Source organism: Oryctolagus cuniculus, chromosome 4 (genome assembly GCF_051225735.1).
Source record: "Oryctolagus cuniculus isolate XC-2025 breed Fujian yellow rabbit chromosome 4, ASM5122573v1, whole genome shotgun sequence".
Taxonomy (NCBI): Eukaryota; Metazoa; Chordata; class Mammalia; order Lagomorpha; family Leporidae; genus Oryctolagus; species Oryctolagus cuniculus.
The window spans coordinates 81645778-81665582 of record NC_142870.1 but is presented as its reverse complement, the minus strand read 5'-3'; the positions used below and the strand labels follow the sequence as shown (position 1 = coordinate 81665582).

The 19805-nt window shown below is 43.8% G+C and overlaps 1 protein-coding gene across 7 annotated transcripts in view; it reads left to right on the top strand.

The window, feature by feature from the left end:
* Window positions 1-19805, top strand: part of SNX4 (sorting nexin 4) — an 88165-nt gene that overhangs the window by 64876 nt on the left and 3484 nt on the right. For 5 of the 7 annotated variants that reach the window (XR_016233148.1, XM_051859213.3, XM_002716413.6 and 2 more), the window contains 5 exons: window positions 2624-2689; window positions 11515-11604; window positions 12281-12380; window positions 15882-16027; window positions 17694-17808. Coding sequence is in view for 4 of the 7 variants with exons in the window: in XM_051859213.3 (XP_051715173.2) it covers window positions 2624-2689; window positions 11515-11604; window positions 12281-12380; window positions 15882-16027; window positions 17694-17808 (517 nt within the window). In the remaining 3 variants the exon portion in view is untranslated. Of the gene's footprint in view, window positions 1-2623; window positions 2690-10707; window positions 11605-12280; window positions 12381-15881; window positions 16028-17693; window positions 17809-19805 lie in introns of all 7 variants that reach the window. The other 2 variants (XR_016233149.1, XR_016233147.1) reach the window with 1 other exon arrangement.

Here is a 19805-nt window from a genome sequence, read left to right as displayed (position 1 = left end):
TCTTTTGTTCCTTTCATTAATCTTGACACTGGGATATTCTTGGGAGTCCTTCCCTTTCTTTCTTTAAATGGAATTGTAAAATACTAGAACAGGAGAGACCTTGGTAGTTCTGTAGTTCAGAGTTCTTAAAGCAAGAGGTGAGGACAGACTGTGGGTTGTCTGAAGTCCCTGAAATTGTATGTAAAATTTTGTGTTTGTGATTTTTTTTACCCCTTAGGAAAAGGATACATGGTTTTCATCAGATGGTACAAAAGGTCTATGACCCTTGTGGATGTATTCATCTATGACCATTACCCTATCAGTACTTTAAGAAAACAGTTTTGCCTCTTAGAAATCGGATGCTTGGTGGGTGTTATGGCGCAATGGGTTGAGCCACTGCTTGGGATGCCTGCATCCCATATTGGAGTGCTGGGATTGAGTCCTGCCTCTGCTGCCAGTCTAGCTTTCTGCTAATGTGCACCTTGGAAGGCAGCAGGTGATGGCCTAAGTTCTTAGGTTCCTGCCACCCATCTGGGAGAGCCAGAAGGAGTTCTAGTCTCCTGGCAATAATCTGGCCCAACCCTGGCTTGTTATAGGCATTTGGGGACTCAACCAGTAGGTGGAAGATCTTTCTGTGTCTCTCCCTCTCTCTCCATTAGTTTGCCTTTCAAATAAATAAATCTTTTAAAATTTGATAGTAGACCTTTGTCTCTTTTAACAGTATGTTAGTGTTCCTCTGAAACTGGTTAACATTTTCTATTCCCTATCCTAGACTTACGCACAAAAGGTGAGAACCTTTTGTCTAGCTAGTTTCTTAAAATTTCATGGGTGTACAGTAATCTGGGGATCTTGCTGAAATACCCATTTTGATTCAATAGGTCTGCAGTGGTTCATCCTACAGTTCTGCATTTCTAACAAGCTGCTAAAATACAATTTGAGTAGCAAAAGGCAAGACTATATGTATTCTGAGCAGGAGAGATCTTATTTTCTTTACTTTGGTCTTTCCAGTGCTTAGCATTGGTTGATACATAGAACCAGTAACTATTTACTGCCTCACAATTAGTTAATTCAGTGACTCAGTTTATAAACTATACTCGCCAAGTATTTGTGAGACAAACTACTCAGTTGGAATATAACGATGATCACATCATCCCTTCCTTGAACTGGTTTTTAGGATTGTTTAGGAAGGAAGGAGTTGCATTTGGTTATGTTGACCTTGAGCTGGTAGCAATAATAGGAGGCTTGAAAATGAGATAAACATAGTTGCTGTAGATGTCTCCCAGATGATTGATCTGGATTGGCCATTAATTCCATTAATGTGACCTACAGTTAAATTAACTGGACTCACTGCATCACACACTTGGCCAGTTACACTTGCCATCCATCTAAGAACCCTCGATTTTATTTTTCATACGAAGAACTGGGCTTTACATTTGTTTTATTTGAGTGTGAGAGGTATGTAAAAGCAAAAATTGTCTTATAGGCATAGAAATGAGGTTTTGGAGCTAGAGCTGGAGGTGTTAAAAAGCCGTTTTGTAAACAGCAATGCGCATAAAGAAGCTTAACTGTTGCTGCTACTCTTTGACTAAACATATAGGAAAGGAAATTATTGGAGGGAGTTTTCCCTTTTCATCATAATCATGCAGTTACATCAGTGATTGGTATGTTTGTTTTGCTTCCTTGAAGATAGTAAAACCTTCTGATTTTTTTTCTTCTGATACTATAAGCATATGATCTTGAATTTCAGAACGGGTTATTGAAACTATTGAGAGAATTATGATTTTTTCTTTTATGATATGTTGAAGATGTTTATTATATATTTTGCAAATAGCAGGAAAATTGGAAAAAACCCATAAGACCAGAAAAGTGATTATGAGTTGTCATTTGAAACAATGCTTAGGAGAAACTATTTTAATATTATGGGAAGACACTGCTAAGGGAAAAAGGCATGATAAAAAATTGCCCATACCATATGATCTCAGTGACATTAAAAAGAGCAGATAAAAAGACTTGAGAGACAGAACAAACTGTGTAGAGAAAGCAAATTATATCATCTCTTGATATTTGGGATTATAGATTTATTTTCCCAGTTTACTATAATATGTATGTGTAACTTCCATAAAAATAATTTTTTATGAAGAGCATCTCACATAAATGACAGCAAAATGATCTTCAGTAGGCTTATTCAGCAGGCTGTGCAGTTGCATTTAAGGTTTTACTATGTACGTAACATTTCTGTACAATCGCCCTTTTCTGTTAGCTGTTAAATCAGTGGCATATAACTAGGTGTGCTCACTGGAACCATCCGTGGACATTTAAAAATGCACATGCTTTGGCTCTGTCTCCAGAGATGGCATTCCATATTTTTTTTCACAATTGACTTGAATAGGCACCCTGAGAATGTGACACATAAGCAGAAGCTGTTTTGTATGACACTTACCTTGCACTCTCCAGCAGGTGTCAACTTACATTCAGTTGTTAACTTGAGGGGGACAACAGCATATTTGAGTCACAGAAAATAAATTCAAATATATGTACTGTACATTATTGAAAAACTAACTAGAAAAGAATAGTATAAAAGAGTCCACTTAGTATTCCATATCTCTAACTCATGTTGCTTTTGGTTTCATCTTTTTCTTTCTAGTGAGTGGAGTGCCATAGAAAAAGAAATGGGTGACGGACTGCAGAGTGCTGGTCATCATATGGATGTGTGAGTACCTGGAGGGTTCACATGGCAGTGTTAACGACTCTTATGTTCCTACGAAGTTTACTGGCATTATACTGTGTGTGTGGATCTAACTGAAATTTATCTGAGGAATACAAGGTTAGTTCAACATTTGAAAATCAGCCTTGGGGGAGGGTCAGCACTGTGGTGCATCGAGTTAAAGCCCCAGTCTGCAGTGCCAGTATCCCAAATAGGTGCTGGTCCGAGTCCTGGCTGCTCCACTCCCCATCCAGCTCCCTGCTAATGTGCCTGGGAAAGCAGTGGAAAATGGCCCAATTCCTTGGGGCCCTGCATCCACATGGGAGACCCAGAAGAAGTTCCTGGCTCCTGGTTTCAAATTGGCTCAGCTCCAGCCGTTGGCAGCCATTTTGGGAGTAAACCAGTAGATGGAAGACCTATCTCTCTGGCTCTACCTCTCTCTGTAACTCTTTCAAATAAATATAATAAAACTTAAAAAAAAAAGCCTAATTTCATGAATTAACAGAATAAAGACAAAAACTTCTATACTCATTTCAATACATGTAGAAAATGCTGCTAACAAATTTCAGCACTCATGGACAGTGAAATTCTCATCAAACTCGGAAGAAAAGGAAATTTCCTCAACCTGAAATTTACAGCAAACATCATCTTAATAGTGAAGTGTGGACATTCTCTCCTAATGTCAAGAGCAGGCAAGGTTGTCCACTGTCACCACTGCGAGACACACTGTGCTGGAGATACCAGTCAGTACAACAGGACAAGAAAATTAACAAGTATAAACATTAGAAACTGTCTTTATTTATTTGAAGTCAACAAGTTTTGTATTTTTTACATAGAAAATATTAATAAATGAGCCAGAAATATTGTAGAACTAACATCTGGTTTTTAACAAGGATGCAGGATACCAGATTAATATATAAAAATCTGTGGGAGAATATTTGAGAGGTAAAGAGAAGGAACTTTGGTCTACTGATTCACTCCACAAATGCCTGCAATAACAAGGGCTGGGTCAGACTGAAGGAAGGAGCAAAGAACTCAACACCGGTCTCCCATATGGATAACAGAAACCCAATTACTTGAGCCTTCAGCTCTGCCTGCAATGATCTGCAGTAGCAGGACGATGGAGTCAGGACACTGAGCCAAGAATTGAACTCAGAGAGGTCAATGTGGGATGCAGGCAACTTAACCTCCAGGCTAAACAACCTACCCCATGCACTCCACCACCACCACCACCACCACCACCACCACCACCACCACCACCACCACAGTGGGGCCAGTGTGATGCAGTGGGCTAAGTTGCAGCTTGTGATGGATCCCATACTGAAGTGCTGATTTGAGTCCCAGCCACTCCACTTTGACTCTTGCTTCTTGCTGATGTGCCTAGAAAGGCAGCAACACATGGCCCATATGGGAGACCTGCCATCCATATAGAAGACCAGGATGGAGTTTTCTGGCTCCTGGTTTTGGCCTGGTCCAGACCTGGCTGTTAGAGGCTTTTAACCAGCAGATAGAAATCTGTCTGGGGCCGGCGCTGTGGCTCACTAGGCTAATCCTCCGCCTGCGGCGCCGGCACACCAGGTTCTAGTCCCAGTCGGGGCGCCGGATTCTGTCCCGGTTGCCCCTCTTCCAGTCCAGCTCTCTGCTGTGGCCCAGGAGTGCAGTAGAGGATGGCCCAAGTGCTTGGGCCCTGCACCCGCATAGGAGACCAGGAGAAGCACCTAGCTCCTGGCTTCGGATCAACGTAGCATGCCGGCTGCAGCGGCCATTGAGGGGTGAAGCAATGGAAAAAGGAAGACCTTCCTCTCTAGACAGACTCTCTCTCTCTCTCTCTCATTGTCCACTCTGCCTGTCAAAAAAAAAAAAAAAAAAAGAATAGTGCTGGAAAATATTACTTGTTTTCAAGATCTATAAGCAGTGAGCATTTAGCCTGGTGGTTAAGACACCTACACCTCACAACAGAGTATTTGGATTTGATTGCCAGCTCTGCTCTTGATTCCAGTTTCCTGCTAATGCAGATCTTGGGATGCAGTAGTAACAGCTTATATAACTGGGTTCCTACTTCCCATGTGGGAGACCTGGATTGAGGTTCTAGATCTCAGTTTCCCCAGCCCACCCCCAACTGTTTGCAGCCATGTGGGAGTAAACCAGCAAGTGAGATCCATTTGTCTTTCTTTTCTCCCTCTCCCCACTCACAGCCTTTGCCTCCCAAATAAATTTAAAAAATTTTTTTTAAATTTACTATAAAGGTAATAAGGTATTGGCATAAAGATAAAGATCAGTGGAACAGAACATAGTCCAGAAGCAGAGCCATGCTCCCCATAGTCCATTTCAACAGATAGTGCTGGAATAACTGGATTTCTACATGGCAAAACAAGTGAACCTTTGGGCCAGCACTGTAGTAAAGCAGGTAAAGGTGCCACCTTCAGTGCCAGCATCCCATATGGGAGCTGGTTCAAGTTCTGGCTACTCTACTTCTGATCCAGCTCCCTGCTAATGTGCCTGGGAAAGCAGTGCAAAGATGGTCCAAGTGTTTAGGCCTCTACACCCATATGGGAGACCCAGAAGAAGCTCCAGGCTCCTGGCTTCAGATTGGCCCAGCTCCATCCATTGTGCCCATTTAGGAAGTGAACTAGTAGGTGGAAGATCTCTCTCTCTCTCTCTCTCTCTCTCTCTCTCTCTGCCTCTGCCTCTCTAATAAATAAATAAATAAATCTTAAAAAAAAAAAAAATGAGCCTTGAGCTACATCTCACACTTTACACAAGGACTCATTCAATTTGGATGATACACATATGTGTGAAAGCACAAATTACAGCTTTTAGTAGGAAACATGAAGAGAACATTGTTACAGCACTAGAGGTAAGCAAAGATTTCTTTCTCTCTCTCTCTCTCTTTCTCTCTCTCTCTTCCTCTCTCTCTCTCTCTCTCTCTTTCTCTCTTCTCTTTCTCTCTTTCTCTTTCTTTCTTCTTTTTTAGATTTATTCATTTATTTGAAAGAGTAAAACAGAGAGAGGAGAGGCAGAGAGAGAGAGAGAGAGAGAGGTCTTCCATCCGGTGGTTCACTCTCCAGTTGGCCGCAAAGGCCAGAGCTGCACTAATCTGAAGCCAGGAGCTTCTTCCAGGTCTCCTATGTGGGTGCAGGGGCCCAAGGACCTGGGCCATCCTCCACTGCTCTCCTAGGCCACAGCAGAGAGCTGGATCAGAAGTGGAACAACCGAGTCTTGAACTGAGGCCCATATGGTATGCCGGCGCTTCAGGCCAGGGTGTAAACCCACTGCGCCACAGCGCCAGCCCCAGCAAAGATTATTCTTAAAGTGCATATGATGGGGCCAGCGCTGTGGCATAGTGGGTAAAGCCACCACCTATAGCGCCGGCATCCATATGAATCCTAGCTGCTCCACTTCCAATCCAGCTCTCCGCTATGGCCTGGGAAAGCAGTGGAAGATGGCCCAAGTCCTTGGGCCCCTGCAGCTGCGTGGGAGACCTGGAAGAAGCTCCTGGTTCCAGGCTTCAGATCAGCACAGCTAAGGCCATTGCGGCCAGTTGGGGAATGAATCAGCAGTTGGAAGACCTCTCTCTCTGTCTCTCTCTGCCTCTCCTTCTCTCTGTGTGTAACTCTGACTTGCAAATAAATAAATAAATCTTTAAAGTACATATGAAAAGAAACAAATTTTAATAAGTTGATTGGTCAAAATTTAAAACTAATGGTTATCAAAATAGTATTTCAGGAAGGGAAACATGGAGAATCAATACTAAATGGGATACAAAGTGTCAGCGAAGATGAACAAAGTTCTGAGATGAATAATGGTAATGATTGCATAGTAGTGTGAACAGTACACTAAAAAATGGTTAAAAAGCTTAATTTTATGTTATGTATATTTTACCTAGGAGATACCATTAAGATAATGAAGATGCAGACCACAGACTGGGAGAAAACATTTCTTACCAAATATATAAAGAACTCCTACAACTCAATAATAAAATGACACAATATATCTTAAATATTCTTGCCACAGAAAGAGGTAAGGGGGTAGTGCTGTGGCACAGTAGGTAAGGCCACTGCTTGTGATGCTGACATCCCATTTCAGAGTGCTGGTTGGAGCTCTGGCTGCCCTGCTTCCAGGTCAGCTCCCTGCTCATGCAGCTGGGAAGGCAGCAGCAGATGGTCCAAGCACTTGGGCTCCTGCCACCCACATAAGAGACCCCAGTGGATTCCTGGATTCAGCCTGCCCCAGCCCCAGCTATTGTGGCTATTTGGGGAGTGAACCAGCCAATGGAAGATGTTTGTATGTGTATATGTCTCTGTCACTCTGCCTTTCAAAAAAAAAAAAAAAAAAATCTTAACCCAGTAAGTGGCCGGCGCCGCCTCACTAGGCTAATCCTCCGCCTTGCGGCTCCAGCACACCCGGTTCTAGTCCCAGTCGGGGCGCCGGATTCTGTCCCGGTTGCCCCTCTTCCAGTCCAGCTCTCTGCTGTGGCCCGGGAGTGCAGTGGAGGATGGCCCAAGTACTTGGGCCCTGCACCCCATGGGAGACCAGGATAAGTACCTGGCTCCTGCCATCGGATCAGCACGGTGCGCTGGCCGCAGCGCGCTGGCCGCGGCGGCCACTGGAGGGTGAACCAACGGCAAAAGTAAGACCTTTCTCTTTGTCTCTCTTTCACTGTCCACTCTGCCTGTTAAAAAAAAAAAAAAAGAAAGACAGACAGACAGACCCAGTAAGTATGTTAGGCTGTCAGTATGCTAATTAAGTTGATTCATTCATCTTGTGATGTATGTTTCAGGATATTACATTGCACATTGGATACATGACTGAAGATTTATTTTTTTTTTTTTGAAAGACAGAATTAGAGACATCTTCCATCCACTGGTTCACTCCCCAGAAGGTCACAGTAGCCAGGGCTGAGCCAGGCTGAACCTAGGAGCCAGGGGCTTCTTTGGGGTCTCCCATGTGAGTGCAGGGGCCCAAGCATTTGAGTCATGTTCTACTGTTTTTCTCAGGCCACTAGCAGGGAGATGGATCAGAGGCAGAGCAGCTGGGGGACAAACCAGCAGCCACTTGGGATGCTGGCATCTCATGACAGCTTTAGCTGCTACTCCACAAAGCTGACCCCTAGAAACAAACTTCTGTCAATTGTATCTTAATAAAGCTAGGGCTGGAGGGGCTGTCACTGTGTTGCAGCGGGTTAAAGCCCTGGCCTGAGGCACTGACATCCCATGTGGGTGCCAGTTCTAGTCCCGGCTGCTCCTCTTCTGATCCAGCTCTCTGCTATGGCCTGGGAAAGCAGTAGAAGATGGCCCAAGTGCTTGGACCCCTGCATCCATGTGGGAGACCCAGAAGAAGCTCTGCTCAGCTCTGGCTGTTGTGGCTATCTGGGGAGTGAACCAGCCGATGGAAGACCTCTCTCACTATCTCTGCCTCTCTCTGTAATTCTGTCTTTCAAATAAATCTTTAAAAAAGAAAAAGACATTTTGTGAATATTTTCTTTATGCTATTTTAAGCTAACTGACAATTTTTCAACTAACTTGTTCAATCTTAAATCTTTGTACTCTGTTCATTTAGCAATTCAGTATATGTAACTCAGACCATCCTTTCAGTTACTTACTAAAATGTTAAATAAAATTATTCTCAGAACTGACATCTAAAACCCTTTACCATTTGTCCGTCTGTATTCAAGGATGTGCCAGTTTGTCCCACACTGTCTTCTCAAGTCACCAGCCTGTGGCTCCTCTTTTTATGTTCATATCCTTAATGTTAACTCTGGACTTACAGATTTACAAACTGAGACTTCTTCCTCATTATTTAGATGCAGTTCTTCATTCTGATAAAGTATTTTTATGATTAATTTATTTATTTGAAAGGCAGTTACAAAGACAGAGAGAGGTCTTCCATCCTTTGGTTTACCTCCCCAGATGGCCACAACAGCTGGAGCTGGGCCTATCCAAAGCCAGGAGCCAGGAGCTTTTTCCAGGTCTCCCATGTGGGTGCAAGGGGCCCAAGCACTTGGGGCATCTTCCATTGCTTTCCCAGGCCTTCAGCAGCTGGATCGGAAATGGAGCAGCCAGATCTCGAACTGGAACACTTATGGGATGCTGGCACTGCAGGTGGTGGGCGGCCTACCCACTATGCCACAGTGCCAGCCCCTCTGATAAAGTTTATAATTACAGAATATGTACCTTGCTGTTATAAATTGTGTAAACACATTGCTCTTTTTTTTTTTTTAAGAGAGTTTTAAAAACGATTTCTTTCTCTGCTTTCTTTTAAAGGCAGAGTGTCATAGAGAGGCAGAAAGGAGATCTTCCATCTGCTGGTTCACTCCCCAGATGGCTGCAATGGCCAGGGCTCGTTGAAGGTGCAGTCAGGAGCCTGGAATTTCATCTGGGTCTTCCATTTGGGTGATAGGGGCCCAAACACTAGGGCCATCTTCTGCTTCTTTCCCATGTGCATTACAAGAGAGCTAGGTTGTAAGCTGAGCAGCCAGGACTCCAGCTGGCACTTCGATGTAGGATTGTAAGAAGCGGCTTAACCCACTGTGCCACAACAGCCTCACACATTGCTTTTCTTTTTTTTATTTGAAAGAGTTACACATAGAGAGAAGGAGAGGCAGGGGTGGGGGGGGGTCTTCCATCTGCTGGTTCATTCCCTAGTTGGTCTCATCGACAGGAGCTGTGTGGGGAGCAACTCGGACTAGACTAAGTTACTGGAATTAAGACTTATTCTATGCATCTGCTCTCCCACAATATGGCGCTGAGAAGGGAGCAACAACTTCTACGCAGCTGCCTCTCGCCAACTTGATTGACTGAGCTGCAGGAGCTGATCTTGCTCCTGATTGGAGGAGAGCAGCGTACTCGGCGTGTGGGTAGCAGAGTTGGGATTGGTGGAAGAGGACTATAAAGGAGGAGAGAGACAACATGCACCAGGAACATCTAAGGGGAACATCTATCTGAAGGAACACCTGTGCAGCCCCCGAGAGAGCCGGCCGGCGGTATGCCGCTCCCCCGCGGAAGTGGGGAATGTGGCTAGGGGGAACCGCCCTTCCACGGAGGTGGAAGGGTCGGCAGCCAACCCGGGAAGAACCAGCAGCAAACCCGGGGAGGGCCGAGCAGACGAAAGAACAACGCAGAATCCAGTGTCGCTCCTCCACGAAGAGGGGGAGCGACAGAGCTGTGCTGATCTGAAGCCAGGAGCCAGGAGCTTCTTCTGGGTCTCCCATGTGGGTGCGGGGGCCCAAGATTGGGCTACCTTCTGCTGCCTTCCCAGGCCATAGCAGAGAATTGGATCGGAAGTGGAGCAGCTGAGACTCAAACCAGCGCCCATATAGGATGCCGGTACAGCAGGCGGTGGCTTTACCCACTATGCCACAGCATCAGCCCCCACACATTGCTTTTCAAATGAACCTTTGTTTTTCACTCATTTAATTTTAGAACTTCAGTAAACTTTTTTTTTACTTTTCTGGAGGAAACATGCCTGAAAACATAAAGTATATTTATTTCTATGCTGATGAATCAATTGATTTTTTATGCCAAAGTAAATATATTTTTAAAGATCTATTTATTTATTTGAAAGTCAGAGCTTGCGGGGCAGGGGAGGGAGAAACAGAGAGAGAGATATCTTCCATCTGTTTGTTCACTCCCCAGATCAGAAGTGGAGCAGCCAGGACTTGAATGGGTGCCCACATGGGATGCAGGCAGCAATTTTACCTAATATGCCACAATGCCAACTCCAAACTTGTCTTTTAATTCCATTTTTCCATGAACTTTTTGAAGTCCTCTAGTATGTACCAGCTGGAGAGAAAATTCAGAATTGATTTGAATGAAGGATGTATCTTCTATACAGAAGTAGTACATATATGTAGCCCATGTCCTTGTGGAATTTACAATATGTTCAGAAAAATAAAACCAGCACATAAGCCATCACTTTGATGAAATTTAAGTTCTAGATTGTTAGCAGATCAGTAGAATGACAGGGGTTGACTTTGTGCAGCAGGTTAAAAAGTTTGAGTCCTTGTTACTCTGCTTCTGGTCCAGCTTCCAGCTAACGTGCCTGGGGAACAGCAGATAAGTGTTCAAGTACTTGAGTCCCTGCCACCACATGGAAGCCCTGAATGGAGTTCTTGGCTCCCGACTTTAGCCTGGCCTAGGGAATGGAAGATCTTCTGTCTCTCCTTCTTGCTTTATCACTCTGCCTTTCAGACAAAGAAATCTTTTTAAAGAGTGATGAATAAAAACTGTGGAAATTTTCATAGAAGGGTTGAGATATGTGCACATGGAGTTTGGCAGAGGCAGTGTGGAGAGCCAACACATTTCTGTACCGGCATGGGGTCAGGTGCGGCCGTGGGAGTGATGTAACAAACAGGGCAGGATCCTAGTAAGAGCAGAGGGTGCTGTTGAGAATTGGTTTAAAATAAGACCTGTAGATTTTTCTGTAATCTTGATTTACTCTTTTCCTTTTGGCATTATCATAATTACAACCAAGGACATGTGTGTGTCAATTACGCCAAACTCTTATTCTTTGTATAGTGTTTGTTGCCCTTTTATAACCTCTCTGAATAGAAGATACTACAATGTTGCATTACTTCTTAAGCTCCTTGCAAAAGAACCGTATTTTGTTTATATCTGAGCCATTGCTGATTGAAGTATTATGTTAAAATTCAGTAAAACATCATGGTAATTACAAATTGCTATAAATGTTTCTAAAGACTAATTCTCACTTTCTATACTTTATCACTTAGGCATAGTAAATTGTGGACTGGACTGTGAATAGCACTTTTATACAGTTTAGCACTTTGTGTTCCAATGAAAGTTACTCTATTTAAGCAGTGTTTTTAAAAACAGGTATGCTGCCTCCATTGATGACATTCTGGAAGACGAGGAACATTATGCGGATCAGTTAAAGGAATATCTTTTTTATGCAGAAGCACTGCGGTAAGTTTCGTAAAAGTTTTTCTTTTCTTTTTTTTTTTTTTTAAGATTTATTCATTTATTTGAGAGGCAGAGCCACAGAGAAAGGTCCTCCATCAGCTCATTCACTCCCCAAATGGCCACAATGGCCAGGGCTGGCCCAGGCCAAAGCCAGGAGCCTCTTCTGGGTCTCCCACGTAGGTGTAGGGGCCCAACCACTTGGACTGTCCTCCACCACTCTCCTAGATACACCAGCAGGGAGCTGGATCAGAAGTAGAGCAGCCAGGACAACAACTGGCACCCATATGGGATGCCAATGCCAGAGGCAGAGAGAGAGAGATCTTCCATCCACTGGTTCACTCCCCAAATGGCTGCAGTGGCTGGAGCGGGGCTGATCTGGGTGCAGGGGCCCAAGGACTTGGGCCATCATTTTTTTACTGCTTTCCCAGGCCATAGCAGAGAGCTGGATTGGAAGTGGAGGAGCTGGGACTCAAACTGGCCCATATGGAATGCTGGCACTGTAGGCGGTAGCTTTACCCGCTATGCCACAGCACAGGCCCTAAAACTTTTGTTTTAAATATATATAAAGTTTATATGCTTAGGTTCTGCTAGATTTATTTAGCTTTTAAAATGTCTTAAGATGTTCAAACATGAACACAAAGAAGAGAAGTTAAATGTTAGCTCTTTCTTCCGTCTCTAGGGCCGTATGCAGGAAGCATGAGCTTATGCAGTATGATCTGGAGATGTCTGCTCAGGATTTAGCTTCCAAGAAGCAGCAGTGTGAGGAACTGGCAACAGGGGTGAGTATTTCTGTTTAGGTCTCTGGTGTAAACATCTAGCAAACGGTGTGTGGGATCAGCTGTAGAGACAATACTCAAGATGCCTGAAATTTTACAGGGGAGTCATTTGTGTTAATTTTATAATTCTTTGTTTACCTTAATATTTAAAAAGTAAACCATTGAAATCATATAGTTGTTTTTTTTTTTTTTTTTTTTTTTTTTTGGACAGGCAGAGTGGACAGTGAGAGAGAGACAGAGAGAAAGGTCTTCCTTTGCCGTTGGTTCACCCTCCAATGGCCGCCGCAGCCAGCGCACTGCGGCCGGTGCACCGCGCTGATCCGATGGCAGGAGCCAGGAGCCAGGTGCTTTTCCTGGTCTCCCATGGGGTGCAGGGCCCAAGGACTTTGGGCCATCCTCCACTGCACTCCCTGGCCACAGTAGAGAGCTGGCCTGGAAGAGGGGCAACTGGGATAGAATCCGGCACCCCAACTGGGACTAGAACCCGGTGTGCCGGCGCCGCAAGGCGGAGGATTAGCCTAGTGAGCCACGTTGCCAGCCTAAATCATATAGTATTACAAGATGTTTTACCAACACTCTTGTGCGATAAGTATGGCCTAATTTCTGATCAACTCCAAATGACAAAAATATTATTCTCCAAGACTGAAATGATTGGCTTGATCAGGTTTAATTTTGCAAGATGTTTCACTGACATTTTAGTTTACTTTGAAACCCTTGCACAGTCAGGATCTGTGCATCTCTCCTAACAAGCAGCTTTATGTGCACTTTATTCTTTAATGCTTACAGTGAGTACTTGGGAAGAAAATTCCATGTCTTAACTGCTTGAGATTTAGACCTGTAACCAGCTTTCCACTGCTGTGGTCAGAGACATTCTGCAAGCAGGGAGGCAGCCACAGTGCCGCCATTCGCAGGTCCCTTCCTCATTAATAAGAACTTGGGTTTATGTGGATTACCCACTTGCTACTTCCTGGTAAAGTCATATATAGATGTGGGGAAAGACCCGGGACCATGAGATGTGCATTGATGAGGTCCTTGATTTAATTTTTAAATTATTTTTCTTTTTCTTTTTCTTTCTTTCTTTTTTTTTTTTTTTAATTTGACAGGTAGAGTTAGACAGTAAGAGAGAGAGAGAGACAGGGAGAAAGGTCTTCCTTCCGTTGGTTCACCCCCAAAATGGTTGCTACGGTTGGTGCTGCGCTGATCCGAAGCCAGGAGCCAGGTGCTTCTCCTTGGTCTTCCACGCGGGTGCAGGGGCCCAAGCATTTGAGCCATCCTCTACTGCCCTCCCGGGCCACAGCAGAGAGCTGGACTGGAAGAGGAGCAACCGGGACTAGAACCTGGGGCCCATATGGGATGCCAGCGCTGCAGGCAGAAGATTAACTAAGTGAGCCATGGTGCCAGCCCCTGTTTTTTTAAAAATTTTAAAAGAATTATTTTATGTATTTGAAAGAGTTAGAGAGAGAGGTAGAGACAGAGAGAGAGGTCTTCTATTCTGCTGGTTTACTCCCCAGATGACTGCAACAGCCAAATCTGAGCCAATCTGCAGCCAGGAGCCAGGAGCTTCTGGGTCTCCCACGTGGGTGCAGGGGCCCAAGGACTTGGGCCATCTTCCACTGCTTTCCCAGGCCATTGCAGAGAGCTAGATCAGAAGAGGAGCAACTAGGACTCGAACCGGTGCTCATGTGGGATGCTGGCCCTGCAGGCTGGGGCCTTCACCTGCTGCACCACAGCATCAGCCCCCCTTGATTTATTTTTAATACTCAGGTGGGTGGTTGGGGGTAGCATTGTGGCACAATGGTTAATACCTATGACTCTGGCATCCCATATGGGTGCCAGTGCAAGTCCTGGCTGCACCACTTCTGATCTAGCTCCCTGCTAATGTACCTGGGAAAGCAGTGGAAGATGGCCGAAGCGCTTGGACTCCTGCACCTATGTGGGAGACTTGGAAGAAGCTCCTGGCCTCCACTTGGCCTAGCCCTGGCTGTTGCAACCATTTGGGGAGTGAACCAGCATATGGAAGAGCTCTCTCGCTCTCTGTCTCTCCCTCCCCCCTCCCTCTCTCTCTCTCTCTCTCTCTGCCTTTCACATAAATAAGTAAGTAAATATTAAAAAGGAAAAGAAAACTGAAGGGGAACTTGCCAGGCCATTTTCAGGGAGCTCGATTCTCGTGTATGTGAAGGGGAAAGTGATTGCTTGTATAAACCACAGAGGAGGACGTGTCACAGCAGTGACACTGGAGGGTGCGGGGCAGTGCTGGGCTTATGCAGCCTGCTTCTTTGTAGGTTCCCAAGTTTCAGTGTGACTTACCCAGGTTTTAAAGGTGCTCCTGTCGTTTGGTGTATTTTCATGGTTGGCCAACAGATTTTTATCTATTTTTCATGTCCCAGAATAGTATTTTTTTTAAAAAATCACTATTCAATCGAGTATTACACAAGTTATTTCTCACTATATACAATACTTCACACCTGGAAGTTTGCTGTTTGCTTAAGAAGTTCACTTTTAATTTTTCCTTTTTGACTAGTCCCAGTGTTCCAGTGTCAGAAATCACATTGGGAGCCCCTGGATGTAGGCTTATGTTGTTTCTTTTTGAGCTAGGGGGAAGCTGGCAGTGCTTCTTTCCTGTGAGAGGGTGGTAATGAAATATACATAATATGAGGTTTATCATTTTTAATGTAGTTTAGTAGTACTAACTACCAAATCTGTGCATACCAAACATCTTCAAAAAGTTAATGGAAAAAGAATATTATGAAAAAACTATGAATGAATTTAAACATTTTTTGCATCAAACTTTGTGTTAATTCCATTTTCCACAAACTTTTTTTTTTTTTTTTGACAGGCAGAGTGGACAGTGAGAGAGAGAGACAGAGAGAAAGGTCTTCCTTTGCCGTTGGTTCACCCTCCAATGGCCGCCGCAGCCGGCGCGCTGCGGCCAGCGCACTGCGCTGATCCGATGGCAGGAGCCAGGAGCCAGGTGTTTTTCCTGGTCTCCCATGGGGTGCAGGGCCCAAGCACCTGGGCCATCCTCCACTGCACTCCCTGGCCACAGCAGAGGGCTGGCCTGGAAGAGGGGCAACCGGGACAGAATCCGGCGCCCCGACCGGGACTAGAACCTGGTGTGCCGGTGCCGCTAGGCGGAGGATTAGCCTAGTGAGCCGCGGTGCCGGCCCACAAACTTTTTTTGAAGCAGTATATGCAACACTGTTGTCCAGCCAATCTCTAGTACTCTCTTCTGCTTGCAACACTGAAACTCAGTGTCCCATCAACAGTTCCCATCATGCCCTCTCCCCTGCCACTGGCAGCCACCATTCTTCGTGTCTGATTTGAGTACTCCAAGCACCTGACATAAGAGGGATCGTACAAGTGCAGTGTTTGTGTCCTGTGACTGACACCACATTTACTCTGATGTCCCCAGGGTTATTGATAGTGTAGTACATATCAAAATTTCACTCCTGTGTGTGTGTATGACACAGTTTGTTTAATCTTTCTTCTGTTATTTCCTTTTAGACTGTGAGAACATTCTCTTTGAAAGGAATGACTACCAAGCTGTTTGGACAAGAAACTCCAGAGCAGAGAGAAGCCAGGATAAAGGTGCTAGAAGAACAAATAAAGGAAGGAGAACAACAGCTGAAGTCTAAAAATTTGGAAGGCAGGTAAAGATGCTGAGATGTTGAGCAAAGTTAGACTTGTAGACTAATTTACAGCAGATTTTTATAAATTAATTAATAAAATGATTCCCATTTTCCTTAGGCTATAACCTGTTTCTCTACTGTATAGTGATTGCATTTCTAAGATGTATGAGTTAGCAAAACTCATGTTTTAGAAGCAGTTGTTATGTGGATGAGAGGAAGAAGCGGAGTTTCAGCTTCATTGCATTATTTCCCTGCATTTTCATAATATCTTCCCTTTGCACATTCCCTCCGCCCCTTCTTCTCTGATTAACAAAAGCCTGAGTACCCTCAGTACCTGGCTCCAGTGTTGCTTCAGTGTGAAGCCTTTTCTGATTCTCTCATGCTCCTGGAGTGTGGCAATTTTGTATTGGGTGATTGGTGACAACATGTGGCTACCCTGGCTAACTGAGGAGGCTTTCACAGTCAGTGTCTGTGTCTTACATCTTTATGTCCCTGCACCTTGCCTAGGGTTTGGCATGTTTCCATAAGCACTTCTAGAAATTCAGTTCTCAAAAATCTGCTGTCACTGATTGGTTAATTATCTTTACCATTGTGTTCCTTTGACAGAGAGTAAACAAAGGCAAACCATGAGTCTGTCACAGGTTTTGAGTTAGTTTTTTGTTAATTCTTTTTTTTTTTTTACAGGCAGAGTGGACAGTGAGAGAGAGAGACAAAGAGAAAGGTCTTCCTTTTTGCCGTTGGTTCACCCTCCAGTGGCCGCCGTGGCCGGCGCACTGCGCTGATCTGATGGCAGGAGCCAGGTACTTCTCCTGGTCTCCCATGGGGTGCAGGGCCCAAGTACTTGGGCCATCCTCCACTGCACTCCCGGGCCATAGCAGAGAGCTGGACTGGAAGAGGGGCAACCGGGACAGAATCCGGAGCCCCGACTGGGACTAGAACCCGGTGTGCCAGTGCAGCAAGGCGGAGGATTAGCCTAGTGAGCTGCAGCGCTGGCCCATCCAGCTTGTCAAAAGAGTCTATTTTCCAGTGCTCCCAGGAAGGCACTATGGTATCACATCTGTTAGGCTTGTGGGTTGGTTTAAGGAGCCATCTATATATTGTTGGATAGGAGAAATTAGAAAATAGAAATTGTGGCAAAATATAAATTGTGAAGGGCCCGGCACTGTGGCATACTTGGTAAAGCCTCCATCTGTGGTGCCAGCATCCCATATGGGTGCCGGTTCGAATCCTGGCTGCTCCACTTCCAATCCAGTTCTCTGTTATCGCCTGGGAAGCAGTACAAGATGGCCCAAGTCCTTGGGCCTCTGCACTCAAATGGGAAACCCAGAAGAAGCTCCTGGCTCCTGGCTTCGGATTGGCACAGCTCTGGCCGTTGAGGCCAATTAGAGAGTGAACCAGCAGATGGAAGACTTTCTCTCTCTTTGCCTCTGTCTGTGTTACTCTGCCTTTCAAATAAATAAATAAATCTTTAAAAAGAAAAATAAAAAGAAATTGTTGAAATGTGGACAACTGTATGACTTTTTCCCTCACTATAATTTTTAGGAAAAGAAAAAAAGAGAACTCCTCGTGTACAAGCAGTAGCTTTTTCTTCTAGACAAGTAAAAATAATTCAGACAAGAACTGGTTAGTTAAGTGTATAGTATACAATTTAATTAAATAATAATAATAACTAAACCTCTTTCTTCAGGGAATTTGTGAAAAATGCATGGGCTGATATTGAACGCTTCAAGGAGCAAAAGAACCGTGATTTGAAGGAAGCCCTCATAAGCTACGCAGTCATGCAGATCAGTATGTGCAAAAAGGTGGGTTTGGGTGTAGCAGGAGTACTTACAGAGCTCTCTAAATTATCTTATTTGGACCAAAACTCTTTCCTTCTCATTCTTCTGAAATATTTCCCAGTTGCCCTACTTAATTTAAGAAGAAGTATTGATAACCCAACTGTCAGTTATTGAGTCTTAGTCATCTAAAGTTCCAAATGTGTATGCCCTGTTTAAACCTGTATTTGAAAAACAGTCCAACAATATTATTTTGGTTATGTGATGTTTGGGGACAAAAAGACTAAAATACTCTTCCTAACGGTGATGTAAGCTTTGCTTGGACAATCCCTTAAACATTACTTTGGGGAAATGTGGTTATGATATGGCTTGTTGGTAAAGTAAATCTTTCCCGTAACTGATAAACCCATATTGAAAGATGTGAACATGGAAGTTCATCCTGGTTCAAGGAAGTTTTCACCATTGGGGAAATCTTTCTAAAATGCTGTTTTAAGAACAAAATGGAAACTATTCCTTAGCTGCTGCTTCATAACCTGAGTTCTGCCAACATGACCATCAGTACCAGTGCTTTCTGTGTGTCAAGCATGTTATGTGTCAAGCAATTTGACATGCCTTACGTCAGAGTCCAGTGAATTCCCATATTAGGAAGATCCTAGAAAAATTATACTCATCAATAGCTCTTATGTCGTAATTTATCCAAAAGTTTTATGTTTTGGAGAAGAGTCCTCACTTCCCTTCACCTTTTCACTTATATCCCTGGCATTAGCAGTACAGGCTTTAAGATATTTTGATAATACTGGACCTACTTGTTAAGTGGGCTCCTCTTGGCTTGGGCAGATTCATAGTTAAGCTTGATGGATATTTAAGGTCATTTGAAAGCAGTAAGAGCCATGCCTGGCGCGTGTGCACGAGCTGTTGTGTGGGTTGCAGGTGGGTGGTATTTAACTCTCTTGCCTGTTTGCCTCGACTCCTGCTCCTGTTTCTCACTGCTGCTGGGTTGCATTGGTATTTGCAGTCATTTCTAATTTGCCTCTTTTAACCTCAGGAGCTCTGAAAGATCAGATCACAAAGATTTTTGGAGCTGGTTTCTGTTTTGCAGAAGACTCATTAATAAGTTTCTTGTAATCTCCTGTTCCATTTGCTTCTTTTCCATTAGTAAAATGCAAGGCCTTTTTTATAATGGCTCTAAGGATTTCCCCCCACACACACTTTTTTATGGTGAGGTGATTAAAAAAAATTCTGTTGAATATCTAGGGGTTTACTAAGATATGCTAAGATAATAAGTAAACAAGAATTTCCTAAGAGTTTATGTTCATCTTATTTCCCAAGAACACTGCTATAAAATTTCGTCATGTTTTATTTTCTTGCCTAAGTGAAGTAAATTTTTGCATTTAGAAATCTACAGTTTTTTTCTTTTAGAAATTTAAAATCAAATTTCAGAAGTCACGATTAGCATCCTTTTTTTGTACAAATTTGAGTGTCTATTTTAATTGTATATTAACTTTTAACATATATTATGCTTTCTTGTGTCAGTTATTCAGTGTTAACAAAATGTCAATTGAATATAGTCATGTGACTACATTGCAGTACTAATGAAAGATGTGTTTTTTAAATTTTTTTTGCTTTTTAAAAAATATTTATTTTGTTTATTTGAAAGGTAGAGAGACAGAGAGGGAGAGACAGAGAATGAGATCCTCCATCTTTTGCTTTACTCCCCAAATGGCCACAACAACCAGAGTTGGGCCAGACTAAAACCAGAATCCAGGAATTCTATCTGGGTCTCCCATGTGGCTGGCAGGAGCCCAGCTACTTGGGCCATCTTGTGCTGCCTTCCCCAGCACATTAACAGGGAGCTGAATGGGAAGTAGAGCAGCCAGGACTCAAACCAGCACTCTGATATGGGATCTGGTGTTGCAGGTGGTGGTTTAGCTCTCTATACCACAGTGCCAGTCCATTATAAGTGTTTTTGGGTCAACTTTTTTGATGATAAATTATCTACTTTATTGAGCCAAGTAGGCTGAAGC